Raw genomic sequence first — 23,120 nt, forward strand, 5'->3', positions numbered from 1 at the left:
GGGTCCCCCAGGCTGGATGACTGTAAGGAAGGAGAGTTGCCGCAGTGCATTCTGACCAAAAGGATCAGGTATAAAGGCCAGGGGAGAAGTTAACTCAGGGAAAACCTGAAGAGGTGGGCCCCGCACCAGAGCTGAGGATGTTGATTGGTTCTGCGCACTTGAGAGCCCAGGTGGAGTGCGGGGGAGGGGCTCTAACTTCCTGGGCCCCGTCCTGGGGTGAGGGCTGTGGATGAGTTCAGCTCAGGGTACCTAGGAAGGGAGGACCGTCCTCATGGCCCTCCAGCGTTCTTACCAGGCGCAGGTAAACTGAGGCACAGGGGAGCCCATGGGAGAGGTTAGATCAAAGCGCTCCATCCGCACTCTGAGCTGTCTCTGATTTTGGAGAGACAGGGTTTATTTTGCACCCAGGCAGGGGCATGAAATTGTGTTAGAGGGATAACTTTTCCCCCTCCTGTGGGGGGGCCTTGCACCGCCAAGCAAGGAAGGCCACGGAAAATCTCAAGAACGTGGCAGGAGGGGGTCTAAGAGAGACAGCTGTCCCTGGAGCAAGAGAGGCCAGAGCTAACCTGAGCAGGGCCGGCTGGAGCTAAAGGGGCCTCGGAACACATCTCCCGGGCTCCCAGGAGAGCCACTGAGCGGCCCACAGCCCCACGGCCACGGCCAGACGGAAGGCCCGCAGGAGGGAGGGCGTGGATTTCCAACTTCTGCTGCACTCCGGGGGAGGGGGAAACTCCGGAACATTGGACCTGCCCCTCGGCACCCCCAAGGGTGTGAGATGGGGCTAAATGGTGACCTGGGCCCCCCAGTCCCACCCAGTCCATCCCAGCAGCTGCACCCTCCTGCTTCCCACCCCACTCTCCCTGCTGCTTTGCCTCCTACTTTCTGTTCCGTCCCTTCCCTCTGGACCCCTGCCTTCGGGCCCTTGGACTTAATAGGCCTCAGTAGCGGGTATCAAATGACTCTGAGTTGGGGCCTCTGTATTTTTAACCCACCAGACACCCGAAGCTCCTGCTACTGAAACCCGAGGAGCTGGCCCCTCGGCGCTTCCCGTCCCCACTCAGTCCCCACGCCCTGGCCCCTCCATCTTCCAGGCCTGGTTCAGCCGTGTCAGCAGCGGGGGAAGGACCCCAGACCGATATAGCCCTGTCCCTAGGGGACCTGCTGTTGGAGGAGGGAGGGCAGCGGGTGGAAGGGACCTTAGGAGGAGCCTGATGCAGGGCCGAGTGGCTGGCTACACCTTACAGAACCCACTGCCTCTCATCCTCCAGAGCCATCCGCGGACCTCCCCCTGCTCACGACCCTATTGTTCCGGTTTCACTTTTGCAGTTTCATAGTTGGGTGTTTTCGGCGCAGCCCTCATTGCGGGACTGGGCCATAAGTGGTTAAGGGCATAAGTGTTGGAGTCAGACAGACCTTGGCGTCCTCATCGGCGAAACAGGCTGGGTGCTTAGAGGCTACTTGTGTGAGTTGCTGGACGGTGTGCACAGGGCGCTCATCCCACCGCGGGGCACGCTGTGCGGTCCCTTAACACACACGCTTTGGTTTTGATGACCGTCTGTGATTTCCAACAGGCTTCCTCAGCATTTCTCTCTGCTCTGCATGCTTTGGGCTCAGCCCCCGCAGGGTGTGACCATGCCCTGCCCTCCAGGGCAAAGTGGACCAGCTCACAGAGCAACAGCCCGCGCAGGGCCGAATGGGAAGGAGGAGCCACGTGTGATGGTGGCCGGGAGGGGCGAGGGCCCAGGGCACCTCCGAGTCCTCCACCTGAGACGCAGCAGGGAGCCCGGGCCCAGCTTCTCAGGCTCCGCACCCCGGACCTTGGGGAATGTCTGTCATCTTGGGCAGAGCCTGGGTGCAAAAGGGCAGGGTGCTTCACCTAAAGTCAAGGCTATGGGATCCCGAATGATGGGACAGGGTCAAGATGCCCGAGGGCAGGGTGTGGAGGCAAGGACCAGCTTCCAGTCCCCAGAGGAAGGCGGTGGCCGGCCCTGAGTTTGCCACTCACCCTGGGACGCTTCCCAGGTCCTGTCTGGACCTTGGGTTCTTCGTGGATGAACTAAGGTCTTTTCTAGCACTGAAGTTCCATGATGAGTCCATGTGCCAGTCTGGACAGGGGTGCTGTGGCCTCCTCTACCGCTTCTCCCTCACCTCTCCTGTGCCTCTGATCCTGCTCCACCTGTCCTGTCCTTGCTTTCCCTCGGGTCTTCGGACTTTAAGTCGGGGGTTAGCCCTCAAGGGGCAGGGATGCTTGATTTTGACCCCCTCCCAGCCTCGACTCGGTCCCTGAAAGACCACCCTGCCCGGCTCCCGTGGAGACACCATTACAGTAATCCCCTCTTTTCAGAAACCAGACGGACACATCCAGCCAGGTGAGGGCTATTGCAAACATTTATTCTCTAGACTGGCTACTGATTCAACAGGACAGCGCCTCTCCCACTGGGCCCCAGCCGGACACAGCCTGTGCTTGCCCTCCACCCACCCCCCCCATGCCCTCAGTCCAGCCCCAGGATTGCCTGTCTCTTCATCCCAGGTAATTCATCCCAGCATCTCTGCCCCGACTCATTTTCTTTCAGATGCGCCAAGCTCATAACCCCAACTCCCCCCCCCCCCCCCGCCCCCAGCCCTGGGATGCCCCCGGCAGGGGAAGCTCTTCTTCTGCTGAGTTCAGTAGTAGGTCTCTCTCTCCAGCCAGCCTGTGGATGAGAGGAGACCTGAGTGAACTGGGGAAGGTGGAGGGGAGTGAGGACAAGGTAGGAGGCCGGCGGTAGAACTCAGGGCCCCGAGGACTGGAAGGAGCAGGATGGCGGAGGCCAGGAGTCAGGACCTTTCTGGCAGCACATGCAGGCTGTGGGGTGGGGAGAGACAGACCCAGCCCCTGGGAACAGGCAGGAGGGGAGAGCCAGTTAGGAGGCTGGGGACCCCTCAGAGCAGGGCGTGGGGAGCCTCACCGCCAGGATGACGTCGGATGATGAGTTTTCGGACTTCATCATAGATAAAGATAAGAACGCTGTAGGGAGTGGCGCAGAACCACCAGGACAGCCTGTGGGGGGCAAGCGCTGGTCAGCGGGGCGGGGCCAGAGGGGCCAGAGGGGCCAGAGGGGCCAGAGGAGGGCAGGTGCAGAGAACAGCGCAGAACCCAGCGTCTCGTCATCGCGTGCGGGGTTGAGCCCAAGCTCTGGGGAGGTCAGAGCCGAGTGAGGGAGGGAGGAGACAGAAACAGAAGAAGCCAGTGATAACAGAACGTGATAAAAGCACGCGGTGTCCCTGCTTCTGCAGGCGCTCAGGGAGACCCCTGTTGCCTTTCAGGTCTTCTGGGCCTTGCACCCCCAAAGGGGAGGTGCTCTGAGCAGGATGGGTCTACCTGAGATGACACCTGTGGGGATATTTCACCGAGGAATGGATATACTTGTCCATGTTGCAAACATGGGGAACGTTTCTCTTCCGGAACCTCTTCTGTCATTAGAGGCCAGGGAGAGAGACTCTGGGGAGGAGTCAAATCACAAGCACGTTTGTTCCCTTGGGTGACAGGGAGGTGGCCTAGACCGGTGCCGTCCCAGAACAACACACTGAGAGCCACTCGTGAGGCCTACTGTTTTCCAGGAACTGCATTAAAATAAGTAAAAAGAAACGGGGGCAGTTAATTCTAATAATAGGTTTTTATTTAACCCAATATATCCAAAGTATCATCATTTCAACACGGAACCAATGTAAACATTATTAAGGAGATATTTTACATTCTTCTTTTTACCCTAAGTCTTTGAGATCCAGGGAGGACTTCACGCTGACGGCGCATCACACATCAGACACTATTTTCAAAGGGTCAAGAAAATGTAGTCCAACCCAAACAGGAAAGTTGTATTTAGCAGAATAATATCTGACACTGCTTGAATTTGTAACTCTACATTAACTAGATAAAATTTCAAATTCAGTTTCTCAGTCTCACTAGCCATATTTCAAGAGCTCAGTAGCCGAAAGAGGGTGATGTGGGAAACGAAGGCAAAAGAAAAATTAAATTTCCATACTGCCTTCAGCCCACTGACAAGTCCTCGAAACAGGCAGAGTGACCTTCCTCTAGGGATTCAGCTGCCTCGATGTTACTTTGCTAAGGGCAAAAGACGGTCTTAGCCCGACTCCCAGGACCCTGTAAGTCTACTTTAACATATAGAAATTCCTTTGGAAACTTCCTTTATCTCTACCCCTCAAGATCCATGTTGGCAGTCATCCTCCAAGGATATGACCCAGCGATACACATCTGAAGGGTCTCATGACTAAGGTTTTATTAGACGGTAATAAATGACCTTTTCCTAACAATAGCTAGCCCCCTCAGGGTCCTGGGAACCTTGCTTCCAAAATTCCTTAGAGACTGTTGATGCCTCCCTAACCCCCTCCCAACTTGAAAGTATATAATCAGGGGCGCCTGGGTGGCTCAGTCAGTTAAGCGTCTGCCTTCGGCTCAGGTCATGGTCCCAGGGTCCTGGGATCGAGCCCCACATCGGGCTCCTTGCTCAGCGGGAGCCTGCTTCTCCCCCTCCCTCTGCCTCTCACCCGTGCTTGTGCTCTTTCTCTCTCTCTCACCATCTCTCTCTCTCTGTGTCAAATAAATAAATAAAATCTTAAAAAAAAAAAGGAAAGTATATAATCAGCCCCAGTGCAGTTCTTTCTGCCCATAGGTCCTGTCCCTGTGCTTTAATAAAACTACCTTTTGGCACCAAAGACATCTCAAGAATTCCTTCTTGGCTGCCGGCTTTGAACCCTAACGTCCTTCCTACGTCAGACGGCGGCTGCCATATTGGCCAGCGTGGGCCTCGGCCGTGGTCCCCCCCCACGCACACACACACATTGCCATCCATGCACACAGCACAGACTCACGCACGGCAACCACCGTGTGTCACTCCGTGTCCGTGTGGGTCGTGAGGGACTAAAACTGATGACATGATGGCCTTTGATCTCGAGGAGCTCAGGTGGCCAGGGAGACGAAGGGAGAAAAACAACTGAAGTACAGTGTTAGGTGATGTGTGTTACGGTCGGGGTAGGACATGCAGAATGTTTGGGAGCACAGCTAATGGTCCCCCGCGTCGACTGTGACTCGTATGCCGACATCGATAGCAACGGGATCAAGCCACTGTGACCAAAGCTCCCGCCGTGACCCACGCAACCGTGCCGGGCGCACTGTACACACTCTGCATGTAGTTCTCACACCGGTCCGCCCGGTGGTATGAGGGAGACCGCAGGTCCTGCTTACACACTGTCCGGAATAATACGCAGCAGAGTTGAAAGGCGAACCTGGGCCTGGTCTCTAAGGGCAGCGCCAGTGTCTGTTTAAACATTAATGGGGCGCCTACAGTATACAAAGCATTGTGTAAAACACTGCAAGGGACAGAAAGGTGAGCGAGGTGTGTGAATTCATAGCGGACGAGCTGGGAGCGCACACGCTGGGTCATTAATAGGCGGCCTCTGCAGGTGGGGCGATGAGGGGGTGGCGTGGTGGTTTTGCTTTACTCCCTGTAAAATTTTCTTTTCTTTTTTTTTAAGATTTCTTTATTTATTTTAGAGAGAGCACTTGTCCTCATGCAAACGGGTTGGGGGACGGGTAGAGGGACAGAGAGGGGAAGCAGACTGGCCACTGAGCGCAGAGCCCCAAGGGACTTGATCTCAAGACCCTGAGATCACGAGCTGAGCTGAAACCAAGAGTCAGACGTTCACCAGAGTGAGCCACCCGGGAGCCCCTCCTTGTAAATTTTTTCACAACAAGGATATACTAATGTAAAAAACAATACAAACCAAAAAACAAAAACATGGGCCTGTTTTGAACAGAACAAGATACCAGACAGTAAGGATTCCTGCACACCCACTCACATATGCACCTTGAACATGTTTGCCTAAGTACAACAGAATTAGCCATGCGTAGATTAGGCTATTTTTATGTTTTCTTCTGCTCCAAGCAATTTGTATCTTTGAACAGCTACGCCGCACATCACCGTAAAAAAGATGCTCCTGTGTTGAGTGCGGTTAAGTCTGCTAAATTTGCATGTCTCGCGGGGTGCCATCACTTGGCACAGGCCCCAGTCCCTCCCTAAATAAGATATGTTTGTGGGAACGCAGATGGTTCTCCTCGTATCACCAAGGGTAGCTCTGTCCATCCAGGCAGCCCCCAGCTCGTGGCTTCCCTGTTCAGACACGCGGCTTCCCCTCCCAGGCTCTCCCCGTGCTGGAGACCCCCCAGCCTGCGTCCCTTCCGTTACTCACTTGAGTGGGTACATCTGCAGGGCCATGTCCATGCCTGGAGTGTAGGACAGAAAAGCAGCCAGGAAGGTCTCCTCCATGATCCCAAATATTAGGATCTTGTTTCTGGGAAGAAATGTTGAAGGGTGTGCTGGAGAAAGGGAGGGAGAGAGGTAGGGGAGCCTGGGTGTGAGGGGGAGCGGGGTAGGGGGGCGCTCACTTCATGCCCTGCTGGAAGACTGAGTTGCGCCGGGTCTTGCAGATGATGAGGTCGGCCCACTGCACGACCACAATGCTGGCAAAGAAGGCCGTGTGGCAGGTGAACTCCAGCACCTTCCGCTGCTCGTAGGTCTGCGGGGGCGGGCAGAGTGGAGACGGACCGTGTCAGAAGGGATCTGGATCTACCTCATAGGCTTCTTCCTTCTCCCGCCTTCCTGGACCCCAAGGCCGAGTTAGGTCTTAGGCCCCCACACTTCCCACCATCTCGTCTCAGCACTTCCCGTGTTGGGTTGTGAGTGGTTGACATGCTTCCCTGACCCACCGAGAGCAACTCAAAGGTAAGCACCTGTCTCATTGACCTTGGCGCCGCCCTCCCATGCTTAGTTCAGGGGGTGGCTCCGAAGTATTCAGCAGGTGAACAAGAAGGGTGGTGTGAGGGGGAAGGCAGACTCGGAGAGCAGAGTCAGAGGAAAGAGCTCCGAAGGGGAGGGCGGGCCGGAGGGCATCCACCGTGGAGAAGAGAAGGCCCGAGGGGGCGGCACAGGAGAGGAGCGCTCATGCACCCATTGGGTCTTCCTTGCATCCATAGTTTCCACATAAGGAACCTAAGTCTAGTGGGGAAGATAAGTAGGCTGGCCAGCCAGCGTCATAGGAGGTCCCGAGAGAGGTCAGAGAGGACTTTGGGAATAGAGAAGAGACGCATCTCCCTTAGATGGGAGAAAAAAGGCCATGTTTCAATGATGAAAACATCATGGTTCTAACTGGTAGATTGAATAAAGAATTTGAGAATGTGGAGGACTGACGACAAGATGTATCGAGCCTCATGGGCTGTGGCACTTGGAGGGAAAATAACGCCTTAAGTGATTGGAACACAAAGGCTGGAAGTTGATGGGCCCCATGCTGCGCGGGGAGTGAGTCCCACGGGCCCATTTGTGATGTTAGGTCGCTCCCGCCACTGCCGTCGCCGTCGGCCTATGGCCAGCCACCAGCACCCCAGTGCTCTGTGGTCGCTGGCAGATTTTAGCTCTGACGCCCTGACTAGCCCTGCTCCTGTCCTGGATTCTGGGGATTCAAACATCCATGTGGATGATCCTTCCACCACCATGGTTTCAGCGTCCCTCAGTCTCCCTCTCCAGCGGTGTGGCCCTCCACTCCCCACCTGGCTTGCTGGCGCCCATGTCACGCCCCGGATCTGTCCTTGCCAATAGCTAGTTTCTCTGTGATTTCCATTTCAAGCATCTCTTCTCTGACCACCACTTGATCTCTCCATCCCGCCCACTCTGGTGTCTCAATTCCAACACTTCCTGGACTCTACTCGGACTTAAGTTCCATTGACCCTGTAGCTTACATATTTGGTTGTTTTCTGTCTCCCCTCCCACCCCCTGCCCCTCACTAGAACATAAAGTCCAGAAGAGCAATAACTTGACCATATTTGTTCAATACCAGACCCCCAGGGCCAGAAGAGTATCTGGTACCTAGAAGATGCTTCACAAATGAATGAGTGGTGATCAGTGGAATTAATGGCGAGAGGTATATAGAAGGTAGAGAGCTCTCCCTGCTTCTAGCAGTCTGCGGGGGTGGGGGATGGCTCTGTATGCGATTATCTGAAGATTACGGCAATGGAAGAGACATAGACCCTGCCTTTATGAACTTTATTCCTCAGGGCGATTGTTCTCAACCCATTCTGCAATACCTCCAGATGTCTTTGATGTAATTTGGTGTTACTTCAAATTAATTTTAATTACCTTTAATTTATTACAAATAAATACATGTTAAGCTGCGTCCTGGCAGCAGGGAGATGGTATCAAGATATAAAACTAATAAAGGCTGGAGTTGAGGATCGAGGAGATGCTGACAATGTAATGACTTTGGGCATCATTGGGCCCTGGAGCAATGTTGGTGGCTGGGAAGATTGACCCCTGATGGCTTCATGGGCCTCGGCTAGGGGAAGCCAGGTGTGTACAAGGGGCACCTTTCCAACAACCAGGATTCTAACACACTTTTGAGAAACCTACAGTTAGCTTGGTTTGGAGGCATCATGGTGAAGGAGGAAGGTGTTGGGCAGGAACCAGTACAGAGCTCCCGTGAAGCCCTTCTAGAGATGCTCTGTGGGACTTGGAACAAGCCGCAAAATCTTTCTAGACTCGGTTTCCTTGTTTACAAAGTGATGATAACAGACCACGTGTCTTCTATAGACTTTGCATCATCTGTGGTCCTATGATTCTAGCAATAATTGGTGTCACATCACCCACTGTTTTAGAAATTAGGACAGGCATGTTCACAGGTAGGAAAAAGCATACTTACTAAAATTCTTGAATACATCCTGTTGGCTAGAGGGCTTCAGTTTGAACCTCATTCATCTTGGGTTTTACAAAAGACTACTACAGAGAGGCATCCTCTAGGTTTAACAAGTTTAGAAAGGTGAGAAAGGGAGATACAAAGCACATAGATTTTCAGACTTGAAGTCGTATTATTTGAACTCCCATGGAGGGAGGAAGCGAAACAGAGAGAAGAGTATTTGGTACCTAGGAGATGCTTCATGAATGAATGAGTGGTGATCAGTGGAATTAATGGCAAGAGGTATTTAGAAGGTAGAGAGAAGAGAGAGAGAGAAGACCCAGCACTCACTTTGGGGGCGATGATGCCTAGAACCTGGAAACACAGAAATCAGCCCCCAAAAGTTGACATGATGAGGAAGACCTCCAGGCCCAAGGAAGCTGAAAGATCCAGCAAGGTAAGGACAGGTGACAGACAGCAGGAATGAACAGAAATGAAGTCATCATTTGAAGTCTTCATTTGAAGAGTATTTGCCGACGTGATGGGAGATTGAGGTCACGTAAGACTGGAGATGAGGTATCATCTCTTCTCCAGTATTCTCCACTCTTCCCTGTCCCTTCTTCACCCTTACTGGTCACTGTCTCAGGCGTTACCTCTTCAACTCACCCACTGTTGTCCGTAGCTGTCCTCCAGGTCATTGAAGAACCGGTCCTCCCAGTTGAGGCGGATGCCTAGCAGGTCAATAGGCTTGAAACCATTCTCGGCCAGGATCACAAAGTAGGTGAAGAATCCAGCCAGAGCCTGAATCATCCCTGTGAATGACAGTCACAGGACAGAGGAATGTGGTTCAGAGAAGGACCTCAAAAGGCAGACCATGGAAGGGGTTGTGGCCAGGTTCTAGCTGGGCTGCTGTGTGTCTGAGCTTTTAGTGCTGAAGATGCTTGCCATCAGCGACCTGATCCCTTCATCTCTGTAGGATTTGTCTCCAAGCCCTGACATTTCTTTTGGAGCTCTAACCCAGAGTCATCTTTGAGTCACATAATCAAAACTGAAAGGACCCTGGAGAGGATTTATTCTCTTTCCCTGAGCGAGCACTGGACTCTTCTGGGTCCACTTCCTCTTACATGTGGACCCTCATCAGGTCCTGTCCTCTCCTCGCACCTCCCCCACTGCCCCTTGCCTGTCCCTTAGTCAGCACCTCTGCCTCCAAGCCTGGCCATGCGGTGGCGGACACCAGTGTTTGCCTACCAACTGCTGAGCTGTGCACCAAGTCGATTCTCACAACAATTGTAAGCTACTATTTACCTTCCAGAGGTGGGAAAACAAGCACAAAAAAGATTCAGTCCTCATTCAAGGTCATACAGGTAGTAAGTGGTGAAACTGGGATTCAAACATAGGTCTGGCTCCTAAATCTGTGCTTTTTCTATGTGTTTCCTCCTCTAGATATTGGGGTGATCTCCCCTGTCCATCCCTCACCTGCTCCCTGAAACATTGCACTGGCAATTTGAGAGCAAAGACTTCTAACGGCTCTCCAGTGTCTTTCGAGGCTGGCCTGGGGTAAATGCTACCTGTATCCACAGCCTCATCCTCTCCTGCTCCTTTCTCAGGAGCAAAGGCCTCCCCAAACTGGTTATTGGCTCTTCTGCAAGCAGGCATGTGAGTTCCCCTCCTCTGGCTGACCGTACATCTGCGATCTTCCAGTACCAGGCGCAAGTCCTGTTCCCTCCACACGGCCTCCCTGACTGTCCTCCTGGCTCCTGAGCCCCCTGCTCTGTTCTCTTCTCGCACGTCCTGTACACACTCATTTCTCAGCACTGGGAAAGATGCTATCATTTTATGTATGTCTGTTCCTTCTCGGCTGGACTCTTAAATCAAGGGCAGATCGCACATCAGTGGCTCTTTGTGTTCCGGGGGCCCAGCACAGAGTTTGTCGTCATGAAAATATCTCCCTGACTCCAATGGCCTGGCAGGTGCAGCCTCTCCCCACACCCCAGCCCCCCATATCTCTGGCCGCACCAGTCTGTCCATAGGCCATGCCGATGAGGCGGTGGTTCACCAGATTATCGCTCTTTGGATTCCGTGGGGCCCTCTTCATGATGTCACTTTCAGCTGACTCGTAAGCCAAGGAGATGGCCGGGACCTGGAGGATGGAGGGTGGGGGTGACAAGGGACACAAAATTGAGAAGGAAACACAGAAGTAACTCGGTTGAGCTCTGTCCCTCCCCCTGGACACAGACTTTTCCTGCTCCCCAGTCCTCTCGTGGCAGCTCTGCGAGCAGGGTCCCAGTTTGGGGCTCACCATGTCAGTGCCCAGGTCGATACAGAGGATGGTTACGGTGCCCAGAGGTAGAGGGATACTGAGGATGATGAAAAGCAGGAAGGGGGTGATCTCGGGGATGTTGCTGGTCAGGGTGTACGCGATGGATTTCTTCAGGTTGTCGAAGATGAGGCGGCCTGGGGGAGGAAGGCCACTCTTCTGTGACAAGCGCAGAGAGGACACCACCCACACACCGGCTCCTGGACAGAGAATGCTACAAAGCAGAGTCACAGCCCATGGAAAGGTCTGGAGGTCCGAGACCTCGACCCAGTCCTCGCTCCCAGCTTTGTCCCGAATCACGTGACTCTTCATTAGCGCCGTGCTCTAGGAGCACGCCATGTCTGAGTGCTCCTTGTTCTTGGATTCCGTGGGGCTAATAGCACCTGATCCCTGAGAATGAAACAGGGCTGGGCTGGGCTGCTACTTAGAGATGTCTGAGAACGCCAACATAAAAGCCATTAGAGGTTGAAGGCTGAAGTGGAGAGAGTCCGGACTTGGGTTCCAATCCCATTCTCTGCCGCAAGAGCTAGTGACGTTGGGCAGCTCCCCAAGCCTCATTCCTCCTGCCTTGCAAGATGGCTTGAGTCCTTCCCTGATGACCCTTTCAAAAACTGTAACCCCAGCCCCATTGCACTGATCTTGTAATATACTATGCAATTTATTTTACTGTCTGTCTTGCTCCACTAGAAATTAAGGAGCATGAGGGCAGGGATTTGTGCCTTTTTATTTCCCATTGTTACATCCCAGGATCTAGAATAGAACCTGGTACATGGTTGGTGCTCAAAAAATGAATTGAATTGAATGGATACCAAATACTGAGCAAAGTGTCAGGATCATACTAGGTTTCAGTAAAACGGTATAACTATTATTCTTATGTGGCTTGTCATAGGGTTCAGCAAGATGACTGCAGGCAGAAAGCAGGGAGCCCAGGAAGCAGGAATCTGGGGCTCTCCTGCTCACCAGTGGGTGTGGTCTTCAGAACTCTCTGGGAAAGTGGGTGCTTGATTCGGCTCATGCAGTCAGTTCCTAGATCAGCCTGCAGCTGATCTCATTGTATCAACATCATTCAGGCAACAGGTTCCTGGGGACCCCGGAGATTGTGGCGGATGGAGTCGTCCCAGGGAAGGGCTACATCCTGGAACCTGCTGCAGACCCACTGGAATGTGTGTGAGGGACCAGGGGATACTCTCTAGACCAGAGTTCCCGTCTCCTTCACAAATCTGCACTTGCCTCCCACCTCATACAAAAGGGCTCCTGGCAGTGATGTTCCAACTACGGCCAAGTCTAATTTACAGAATTTCGTCTTACACTGATTATTCCCAGTCTGTACGGGGTCACGGAGGTGGAATGATGGGCAAAGGGAATGACAGAACGCACACCAGCTCCCGCCTGTCACCTGAGTTGACGGGCACCCTGCCCCCTCACCCTCCTCCACGCCCGTGACGATGGAGGCGAAGTTGTCGTCCAGCAGGATCATGTCGGCGGCCTGCTTCGACACGTCGGAGCCCGTGATGCCCATGGCGATGCCGATGTCAGCCTTCTTCAGCGCGGGGGAGTCGTTCACGCCGTCCCCGGTCACTGCTACAACGGCCCCCTGGACGAAGCACAGAAGGAGTGAAGTCATCACTGTGTCGGATCGAGACCAGTCCCAGAGGTCACTCTGATCCCATCATCCCTTGTTTCTTTTCTTTTTTTTTTTTTTAAAGATTTTATTTATTTATTTGACAGAGAGAGACACAGCGAGAGAGGGAACACAAGCAGGGGGAGTGGGAGAGGGAGAAGCAGGCTTCCCGCGGAGCAAGGAGCCCGATGCGGGGCTCGATCCCAGGACCCTGGGATCATGACCTGAGCCGAAGGCAGACGCTTAACGACTGAGCCACCCAGGCGCCCCTCATCCCTTGTTTCTTAAAGTCCTCATGCTTGGCCCTTCCTTCTTCTGCTCCTCCTGAGATGTGAAAACTCTCAGGGGGCCCCCAACTGAAGCCCGTCTCGGGACTCGAGACAGGGTGCTCTTTGGGGTCCCCCCACCCCGCCAGCCCGAGGAGGTTTGGGGCAGAGCTGGGCCGGGCCCCCCCGAGTCGCCCCCGTCCCCTCACCAGCCTCTGACAGCCCTCCACGATGATGAGCTTCTGCTGCGGGGACGTCCGCGCGAACACGATCTCCGTGTGGTTCGTGAGGATCTCGTCCAGCTGCTCCGCCGTCATGTCCTTCAGGTCGGAGCCGTGCACCACGCACGCCTTGGCTTCCCTGAGGGAAGGAGGTCAAAAGCCCCTGCAGAGTGCTCAGAGTTCCCCAGAGGTCCTGGTGCCTCTGTCCAGCCTCCGCCATACCATCCTGTTTCTGCCTTCAGCCCGGCTCCTCGCTTGTCCCCAGCCACCCACTGTCCCCGGACGGACACGCTGCACCCCTCCCCGCCTCCAACCCGCTCCTCCTTTTGCTCTGCGTCCTTCCACCCACTTCCTCTGAAAACCCACTGACATAGTCACTGGGTCATTTTCCTATTACACTTTACTTTGCAATAAGTAAACCCTACACATCCGACCTACTACAGGAGCCTCTAGGAACTGTAGCGAGGGGGTCGGGGTGGGGCGGCTGAGGATGGAGGGCAAACACTGCAGATCTGAGTTCTTTAGGGGCCCCACCTGGTGTTGATCTGGCTGATAGGGATCTGGAGCTGCGCAGCCATGTCCTCTGCTGTCTCGTTGCCTTCTGATATGATGCCCACACCTTTGGCGATGGCCTTGGCTGTGATGGGGTGGTCCCCGGTCACCATGATAACCTGGGTTGGGAAGGGAAGGAAGGGGAGCAGAATCATCTTCAGGGGGTCCTGGACGCTTTGTCTTTCTCTCCAGGACCTAATGGATCACTACCTTCATTCCACAGGGCTATTCGTAGTAGTCCCCAAGGACTTCTGCTATGGTGGCTTCATCCACCGGGACTGGGTCAGGACCACCAGACCATAACACATAGAACAGTTTGGGTTCTAGATTTCCCGGGCATAAATTGGGGATTTGGGTGTATTACTATATTCCGATTTTCACTGAATTGTTCCAGAAGCTGTTCTGTTTCTTTAAGCTCAAAAGACAAACACCTACACATAGACCAAATGGTAATAAAGGGACATCTGGAATAATCCATCTGCCTAGCAAAATATCCTCTAGGCCCAGGTGCGTTCTGACCCTCACTCTTCCTCACCTTCCCCCCGTGGCCTCCCCTGGGTTCCAGCCCTTTTGCTGATGCCCTGTCCCCTGGCTCCCCAAAGGTCAGGTGCCTGGCTCCGAGCTGTCCTAGCATTCTGTTCCTTCTGCGTGTCTGCACTCCTCCTGCTCCGGGTGGGGAGGGCTTGTCTCTGTCTGCTGGCCCGAGCGCTCTGCAAGAATGGGCCGAGTCCAGGCTCCTCGTGAAGCTTTGCTCTTGCGCAAAGCCTAGCCCATAGCTGCCGTTCCACAAACAGCCATCAGATGCAGGAATGAAAGAAGGACGGCTTCTTGAGAGTCACGGCGCCAGGCTCCCGAGTGCCCTCCGGGCGCACGGCTTTCCCTGGCTCCGACGGAGGGAAAGGCAGCTGTGAGGCTGTGACTGAACTGTCCTGGGAAGGTCCTGGAAAGGTCCGTCTGTTTGCTTTCAGAGCATGGAAACAAGGCTGTAGGGAGTGTTTCCCAGAGCCCGCCTCGCTGTGCGCTGGCCTGAGAGCAGCGTGACTCCAAGCCCGGCTTCCTGGAGGGAGGTGGTGACGCAGAAGTCCGTGTGGCCACCAGAGACCAGCACGGCCACTGTGCCCACAGCACGGACGGCGAGTGTCCCCATCTCACCAACGCGGCCCCACGGGGTACCCGGGGAGGGTCTGGGAGGGAGCTGCATGCGAGCTCACAACGTTCCCGATGTGATGCAGGCCGAGCCCTCCGTGCTGCCCTTCAGGCTCCCTGCGCCCGGACAGCCCCGCAGCGGCTCATCCGTGGTGACCGGGGGGCCCAGAGGGCAGGTGCGCCGTCATCCTGATGCCCCCCCCGCCCACCCCGAGCACTCTGGCTCAAAGGGGCCGTTCCGTAGTACTTTCTGGCAGTCCCACCTCCAGGCCAGGCTGGAGAAAGAAAAACACAAAGTACCCCCTTCCCCACCCCACCCCCGCCCCTACTGAGTCCCCAGGACGCGATTTCGCAGCGCCCAACAGATGTGCGGTCCTGCAGAGCGGCTCCCTCTGAGGTGAAGGACGTCTCCTGGTTTCTGGGATTCGTCAGGGACTGAAGGACTCTCATTTCCAGCTTGTGGGTGTTGGCGTACCTCCGCTGTCCCCACGTAGTCTTGCGAGCTGCCCTCTTGTTCCCTCGTCCCTTCTCTTCCCGTGTGGGGCCCATCGGAGCGACGGAGTCCGGTGTTGGTGACACAGCCGTAGGTCTCACGGCCAGACTGCGGTTCTCGGAGGAGCCGGGTTCAGGGCGAGGCCCAAACACCTTCACGGCCCCCACAGCCTCAGTGAGTGGCAAATATAACGGATACTTGTATTTATGTTTTAATTACATTTATTCCAAAGGCCCGAGCACGTGGCTCTACCTGGGAAGTACCAGCCCTGCGACCACCTCCTTGTAAGAACTTTGCTGCCCTGTGACCCCAGGGCTCTCCGATCGGCTCCGCATCAAGGCCACTTTGGTGTTGGCCCTGGAAGGGTCTACCCTACGCGACAACCCGCCTATGTCTATCACATTTGTCTTCCTCGAAGGATGGCATCATGTGTGTGTTTTACACTCCCCTATAGGGAAAGGGGGCTGATTCAGAATTTCTCACCGAGTCTGCCAAACTTCTGCCAGCTTCGGGTCCAGAAGAAGTGAGAAATGATAATGCGAACTGTAAGCCTATGCCCAGAACACGGACTGGCCCAGAAAGCCCCCGGGCCTCCTGCTTCAGCAGCCAGCCTCGGACTCGCCTGCCTCGGGCGGTCACGACACCCAGGCTAACTCAGCCCTTCGGCCCCATTCGGGCCTCCCCACCTCGGGGGCAATTGTAAGTCTCTTCTTCTTGCTGTAAGGGACCCACAAATCCCCAGATGAGATGCATTTCACATCCCCAGTATAATTCCCCATTCCAACAGCCACCTCAATGCTCAGGAAACTCAAATGGGCCCTTCTCCAGCTAGCTCCCATGATGTGGTGTGGGGGCTTCGAGAGCCGGGGGAGGTCGAGACGTTGGCCATCCTATGCAGATGCAGACGTGCTGCTTCTGCAGAGAACCAACCGCCCAAACAGCGTGTGGTGATTAAGGAACTCACTCTGAATAGTTCCTCCATCCGTCCCTCGGTTCTCACTCCAGCCACAATCATTGAACTTGGCATGGCCCAGCTGCCCCCAGACAAACTGCCGACAGTCAAAGTTCTAAGATAAAGCCAGCTCCAACAGATAGCATCTCGTTCTCCCTAGATACCTCCAGCGCCCCCCACCCTCCAACCTGCTGTCCCCCAGGCCTGGGATCCAGAATATCAGGCATGAGCCGGAAAGGCGTCAGTCTCTGACCTGTGAGGATGTAGGTGAGTCTTAGAATCTGACCTGGAAGCGGGGTACAGAACGTCTCAGAACTAGAGGAATCCCATGCAGTCCGAGCCCCCCCGGCCAAGGAGGAGTTCCCACCTCTGGGAGTGTGCTCTGCAACTGTGTTTCACTCTTTTTGGTTTCTAGCTTTGACGCCTGGACGAGTGCCTGTTGGTGTAGCTGTTCGCCCCGAGTCAGGTGCAACCAGGGTTCAGCTCTCTGTGGCTCAGCCTCTCTGTCATCCACTCCAGCCCCAGCCCCTTCCCAGGAGCACCTTTCCCTGACATCTTCTAGCCCTTTGCTACTCCTGCTGTGGTCTGCAGACCGGCGGCAAGGGCATCACCTGGGAGCTTGTTACAAATGCAGAATCTCAGGGTCTTAGACCTGCAGAATCAAGATTGTGCATTCCGACAAAACCCCTAGATGAGTCACGTGCACAAACCCTAGGACACTGGTTCTCAAACTTACCTGCCTAGTGAAATCTCTAAGAAAGTTTTAAGAAAGGGGGCGCCTGGTGGCTCAGTCGCTTAAGCGTCCGCCTTCGGCTCAGGTAATGACCTCCGGGTCCTGGGATCGAGCCCTGCATCGGGCTCCCTGCTCAGTGGGGAGTCTGCTTCTCCCTCTCCCTCTGCTCCTCCCCCCTGCTTGTGTGCTCTCTCTCTCTCTCTCTCAAATGAATAATCAATAAATAAAAATCTTAAAAAAAGAAAGTTTGAAGAGTACAAATGTCTGCATCCTGCCCTGAGAGTTTCCAATTTAATGGGTCTGGGGTGTGGCCTAAGCATCAGATTCTGTTTTAAGTTTATTTATTTATTTAAGTAATCTTTATACCCAATGTGGGCTTGAACTCACAACCCCAAGATCAAGAGTCGCATGCTTTACCGAATGAGCCTGCTGGGGGGGCCCGGGGGGGCCCTAGGCATCAGACTTTTAAAGGTCCCCTGGTGATTGTAATGTTCAACGCAAGACAGGATTCTAACTACAGAAGAAACTTACTATTTCCTATTAGGTAGTCTCTTAAGACTAAAAATCGTAAGCTCAAGGAAACAGACATCCATTAAACCAAGATTATGAAGAACCTACTCTAGGCAAGGCTTCCTGCTGTTGCTGCAAGTTGTGACGGGTCGGGGGGCTTCCGGGATATGGTCAGGAGTTTACCTTAATCCCTGCGCTACGACACTTGCCCACAGCATCAGGCACTGCGGCTCGGGGAGGGTCAATCATGGATATGAGTCCCACAAAACAAAGGTTATCCATGGGAAAATTGATTTCATCTGTATTAAACTTGAATCCTTTGGAGAAAGTGCTAGGCAGATTCAAGAAGCAGAACCCTGGGGAGAGACAGAGGGACCAGTAGTCATTCAGCGGCCTATGTCCCTGTCTCGCTCACCCCAACATCTTCGAAATTTCACCCCACAAATAACCATTTGGGTGTCATTCTTTCTGGGTTTCTTCCGAAGCCCCTCACCTAGCACGCGTTCCCCCAGGCCTCCCAGTTCCATGTAGGCTTTCTGGAAGTCTTTCCTCATCTCATCGTCCATGGGGTACTCCACCCCCTTCAGAAGGTAAGAAGAGCAAAACTCTAAGATCCTCTCCGGAGCCCCCTTCATCATCAGTACGTGGGTCTGGGAGCTGTCGTCCTGCAGGTGGATGGACATCTAGGGAGGAGAGAGGAAGAATCCTTGTGGCAGGAGGAGGGAGCAAGGGTTGGGGCAGAAAAGCAGGGGAAAGGTTTTTGAGGGTAAAACAACAGGCAACCCGTTTCATATCCCCCTCCCCATTTCCTTTGTCCCCTAACCCCAGTGCAGCCCCCTCCCTCCAGGCAAATCTGACTCAGGGTCAAGCCCACCCGCCCTCCTGTCCCGGGATCCCAGCCCGGTGTTATTTGCACAGGAGTCCCTGCTATCTCTGCAGGAGCTGAGAGCAGAAGCAGGACTCTAACTTTCTCTGCTTCCTCTCTGTCTGGAAAGCAGAAGTGTGGGCCGGGCAGAGGCAGCTGGGTAGACGGGAAGAGAAGGTAGGGGCCACAGTCCTGTGTCCCCCCAGCAGGAATGCTTTGTGACCTCAGGTCAATCCACCGAACCTCTCAAAACCTTAGTTCCTTTGATACGATGCAAAAGATTCTGTGTTTCCGACTTCATTGGGTTTTTATGGGACACAATACAGTCAAAAATCCGCATATATCTTTTGACTCCCCCAAAACCTAACTACTAATACAGTTTGCTGGTGACCCAAAACCTTACCAATGACATCAACAGTCAATTAACACATATTCTGTATGTTGTGTATTATATGCTGTGTTCTTATAGTAAAGTGAGCTCAAGAAAAGAAAATGTTAAGAAAAATCACAAGGAAGAGAAAATCCACTGACTGTACTGTGTTTATCGAAAAACATCGGTGTTTAACTGGACCTACGAGGTTCACACCGTGCTGTTTGAGGGTCAGATTAGTTGTTAAAAAGTACTTTGAAAACTACGAAGCACAATCCAGATTACGTCATCGTAATCCCTTTGCCACTCTCCCGACAGTGCCAGGGGCTAGTGGTGGGGTTGGGGTTGGGGTCGGGGTCAGGGTCGGCCTGGTGGGCTGGGGGCAGGGAAGGCCAGATTCACAGTGAATCTCAGGAGACCAGAGGCCAGGAGGAGAGAGGAGTGAGATGCATTTCGGTTTTGCGTTTTCCCTGGATCCTTGATCTGTGAACAGGAACTATGATAGGGTTCCTCTTTGAGCCAGGAACTTCCCGTTATGAAGCCTGTTTGGTCACCAAACCAGCACCTGAAAGGAGCAGGTGCAGAGGGGCCGGACCACACTGCCCAGAGGGTAACCAAGGTGGGAAGCCTGTGTGTAAAGTGCTGTTAAAACCGTCCCATGAGAAACCTTCAAATATTTCCTATAACTCTCAGTTATATTCAAAATATGCCTAAGCAGTTAAGAGGAAAAATCTTAACTTGTTGAAGCAGAAAGCTGTAAGAGGTTTAAAAAGCTTGATTTCCTGAGTGCTTAATACGTATTTGTTCCCTATTTACTGGAGATTATCGGAGGTGGCAGCAAGACCTACTTATAAGTCAGTAACTTGGTCACAAAAAAATCACATCTTGATAGAAAATTACAGATAAAAAGGTGGGAGGGGGCGCCTGGGTGGCTCAGTCGTTAAGCGTCTGCCTTCAGCTCAGGTCATGATCTCAGGGTCCTGGGATCGAGCCCCATGTCGGGCTCCCTGCTCCGCGGGGAGCCTGCTTCTCCCTCTCCCTCTCCCTGCCGCTCCCCCTGCTTGTGCTTTCTCCCTCTCCTTGTCAAATGAATAAATAAAATCTTTAAAAAAAAAAGTGGAGAAATCTGGGAATATCAGGACAGAGACCCTTCCTTTCATTTCAGTCTGAGAGCAAGGAAGAGATGAAGCCTGCAGGTGACCGAGTGCTGGGACAGCCTCGCAGAGCCGGGGGCTCCAGCCGCACCCAGAGCCCACCCCTGAGGGCAACGCCCGGCTGGCCGAGCTCACTGGTGGGGGCGTCACGGAGGAGGATCGTGCCCTTTGCACGTGATACTCAGAAAACACACTAATCTAGTCGTTTTGGGGAAAGTTGCTATTTTGTTGGCCATCCCAACAAATGTCATGGATATGTTTTGCTTTTATTTTAAATCACATGAAGGAAGAAGTATCTACTTCTTTGCAGGCACAGGCTTTAATCTGGTCCTGCCAAGCACAGAATTCTTGTCTGGGTTGTGAGGCCACTGAACGTCAGAAAAAAAAGTGAAATAAGTTTGCAGTGTGGGCTTAGGAGACCTATCTTATTACACGGACTGAGAGTCAGCTGAGACAAAAAAACTCGGGATCTATTTCTTTAACTCTTACTTGTTCAGTGTTCAATATGAAAAGGCAATTGGGCTTTAAAAACTCAAAACTCTATATAGCTTTTGTCATTTTATTATTGTTTTTTTAGTTATGATTTTTTTCCCTTGTGAGGAAAATTTGGGGGATCTACTACTCTCTTAGCAACTTCCAAATACAACCCTTGATGAGTTTGCCTGCGCACAGGCCTTGCTAACCTCCTGTGTGTTGTTCTGATGTTAGCACCGTGCTGCTAAAGCGAGCACTCTTCTGCGGTTTCTAAGACAGGAAAACAAAACTGACTTTTTGGGAGTCTCGTTTCTTCTCTGTTACCTACACCTGAACGTCTGCCCTTCATGGTAGCCCATGAACTTGGAGGATTCCCCTCCCCTGAGCAAACTGTGACTGTCCTGCGGGCCCCAAACCTGACTGGTGGCGCTCCAGTTGTGGGGGCGCCCCCCCCACAGCCCCCTCTTCCAGGTGTGTGGGACCTCCCATGGGAGGGTCCCACTGGCTTGCTGGCTGTCCCCTGCACTCGGGGTTAGTGCCCACCACCGCCCCTCAGCCCGCGTATCTCCTTCCCTTGTCACGCCTCTCTGGGTAGCGGGTAAAATGCCCCTGAGAGACGAAAACCTTCGCAAATGTGCTGGAGCGCTCGCCCCGCCACCTACCTGATGGCAGGTGCTAGAATCCAGGCGTGGAATGCAATCAGGCGCTTCCGGGGAGTGCCTTGCAAACCCAGCCTTATCCTGCAGGGGCAAACCTTGCAGGAGCCACAGAGATGCCTCCGAGGGCTGCCCCAGGCTCTACCGTGAGTGTCACCAACCAGCCTGTCCTACCCGCAGGACACTTCCCACGTGCTCTCTCCACAAGAGACGGAGCCTCGCTCTCTGCTTGGGGTCGAACGCCTCTTCCTTTACCACCTGCTCCTCCCTTTCCCTGCTGGTCACTTTCCCTTGAGGTGAGCCTTCCTCTTAATGGGGATGCTGGGTATCCACCGTCTCCATTCTGTTGTTCAGAGGGGAGGCTGAAGGCGAAGGCAAAGCTCCCATTTCCCCAAACGACGAGCCCACCCCCGACCACCATTCTACCCTTGTGGGTTCTGTACCTGGTACTTGTTGGTGGAATTAAAGGGGATCTCTGCCACCTTGGGGTTTTTCTCTCTCATTTCCTTCACAGAGCTGTATGACTGCTCGATGAACTTGAGGAGGGCTGACTCGGAAGCATCCCCTGCTGTTGCCCGCTGCCGGGACGGGGTTTGTAGGGTGAGCCCGAGGGATACGGCACAGGGCGAGGGGTGCAATGGGGCGGACCCTAAGCGCCAGGATAGAGATTTCCAGGGAGAGGGCGGGGCATGCCCTTGACACGGAGGCATCGTCTCCCCCCGCAGGCCTGATACCTTAGCAATGGGAAGGGTCTCCTGGTGAGCCTTAAAGTCAGCTCGGTTGCAGAGGCCGGCGATTCGGGCCAGGATGAACCAGGTCGCAGAGCCCTTGGCAAACGTTTTCCCTAGGGAGAAGGAGAGGCTGTGAGCAGGATGGGGGTCGGGAGTTTAAAGCAGGGACTTACTTGCATCCTGCTCTGTCCCCCAGCACTTGACAGAGGAAACCCTCGTCTGCACTCAGGGCCCAGCCATCTCCCGTGTCCGCACCCCCCCCCCGGCCCCTCCACGCGTGGCTCACCCACACCACTCGAATCACCAGTCTGCTCTTCGCTGGTGTCAGCCTCGTATATGGTCTTGTCGAACCACATGTGGGCCACGGTCATGCGGTTCTGGGTGAGGGTGCCCGTCTTGTCCGAGCAGATGGTGGAGGTGGAGCCCAGCGTCTCCACCGCCTCCAGGTTCTTCACCAGGCAGTTCTTCCGCGCCATGCGCTTGGCGGTCAGGGTCAGAGACACCTAAGGCCATGAAGGGGGCTGAGAATTAATGGCGACGAAGTGCTCAGCTGCTCACACCACTTTGTGTTTGGGAAATCGGATCGTTTGTATTGCTATTGTAATTTTTGGAACTTCTTTCCCTTTTGTGTCCACCTAGTCTTTAGCGATTCCACGTCCGGCCACAGGAAGGAAATCAGGAGAGTGATGGTGTCCGTGCTTCACAGCTCGGAAAAAAGCGCATCTTCCTTCACCAGGGGAACATAGCGTGTGACCTTGTCCCTGGAATACTCTGCTCCCCCAGGATCCTTTCGTCTTTTCTGTTCAGCAGCCCCTTTCCGGTCAAGTTCAGGGACCATGTCAATAGCTAACCTTTCATTGTGGGGTAAGGGGGCTGGTACCAATAGTTAGAAAAAAAGAAGAAAACAGGGGAGAATCATGAAGTCGAGAAGGAATATTGCACCATTGGAAAGGACTTGAGAAATTATTTAGACTGGGACATTTTTGTTGACATTAATTATGTGGACCATACGTTCAGTGAACATCAGGTGTGGCAGGGTTGTTTTAAAAACTAATCAGTTCTTAGGCTATGGTTATATTAATACAGAATTCTAATCGCGGGGTTATGATTTATTTACATATTATCACTAGTCCTGAGGTTTTTGTGCTAACCAACCACACCCTGAGTATTATTCTCATTTCTATTTTAAGAAGGATATTGATAATCTAGAGCATAGCCCCAACAGGTGATCAGTAAGCCAAGGGGTCAGAAGACCGTGTCCTGTGAAGAACAACTAGAGGAAAGGGGACAATTTCACCTCCCACCGGGGAGTCTGAGGAGACATGATGGCTCCCGTCAATC

At 53.6% G+C, this 23,120-nt stretch overlaps 1 protein-coding gene across 1 annotated transcript in view; it reads right to left on the reverse strand.

Moving 5' to 3' along the window:
• Positions 1-2,664: 2,664 nt before the first annotated feature.
• LOC116627422 (sodium/potassium-transporting ATPase subunit alpha-4) overlaps positions 2,665-23,120 on the reverse strand; it is a 28,802-nt gene continuing 8,346 nt past the window's right edge. The window contains exons 8-22 of the mRNA XM_032397175.1: positions 22,084-22,282; positions 21,783-21,892; positions 21,492-21,626; positions 18,023-18,212; positions 17,713-17,885; positions 13,678-13,814; positions 13,132-13,282; positions 12,461-12,629; positions 11,018-11,172; positions 10,735-10,858; positions 9,385-9,530; positions 6,443-6,573; positions 6,247-6,348; positions 2,949-3,040; positions 2,665-2,693 (exon numbers count right to left, since the gene is read on the reverse strand). Coding sequence (XP_032253066.1) covers positions 2,665-2,693; positions 2,949-3,040; positions 6,247-6,348; positions 6,443-6,573; positions 9,385-9,530; positions 10,735-10,858; positions 11,018-11,172; positions 12,461-12,629; positions 13,132-13,282; positions 13,678-13,814; positions 17,713-17,885; positions 18,023-18,212; positions 21,492-21,626; positions 21,783-21,892; positions 22,084-22,282 — 2,043 coding nt within the window. The remainder of the gene's footprint in view (positions 2,694-2,948; positions 3,041-6,246; positions 6,349-6,442; positions 6,574-9,384; positions 9,531-10,734; positions 10,859-11,017; positions 11,173-12,460; positions 12,630-13,131; positions 13,283-13,677; positions 13,815-17,712; positions 17,886-18,022; positions 18,213-21,491; positions 21,627-21,782; positions 21,893-22,083; positions 22,283-23,120) is intronic.

The sequence above is a fragment of the Phoca vitulina genome, unplaced genomic scaffold (genome assembly GCF_004348235.1).
Source record: "Phoca vitulina isolate PV1807 unplaced genomic scaffold, GSC_HSeal_1.0 scaffold97, whole genome shotgun sequence".
Taxonomy (NCBI): Eukaryota; Metazoa; Chordata; class Mammalia; order Carnivora; family Phocidae; genus Phoca; species Phoca vitulina.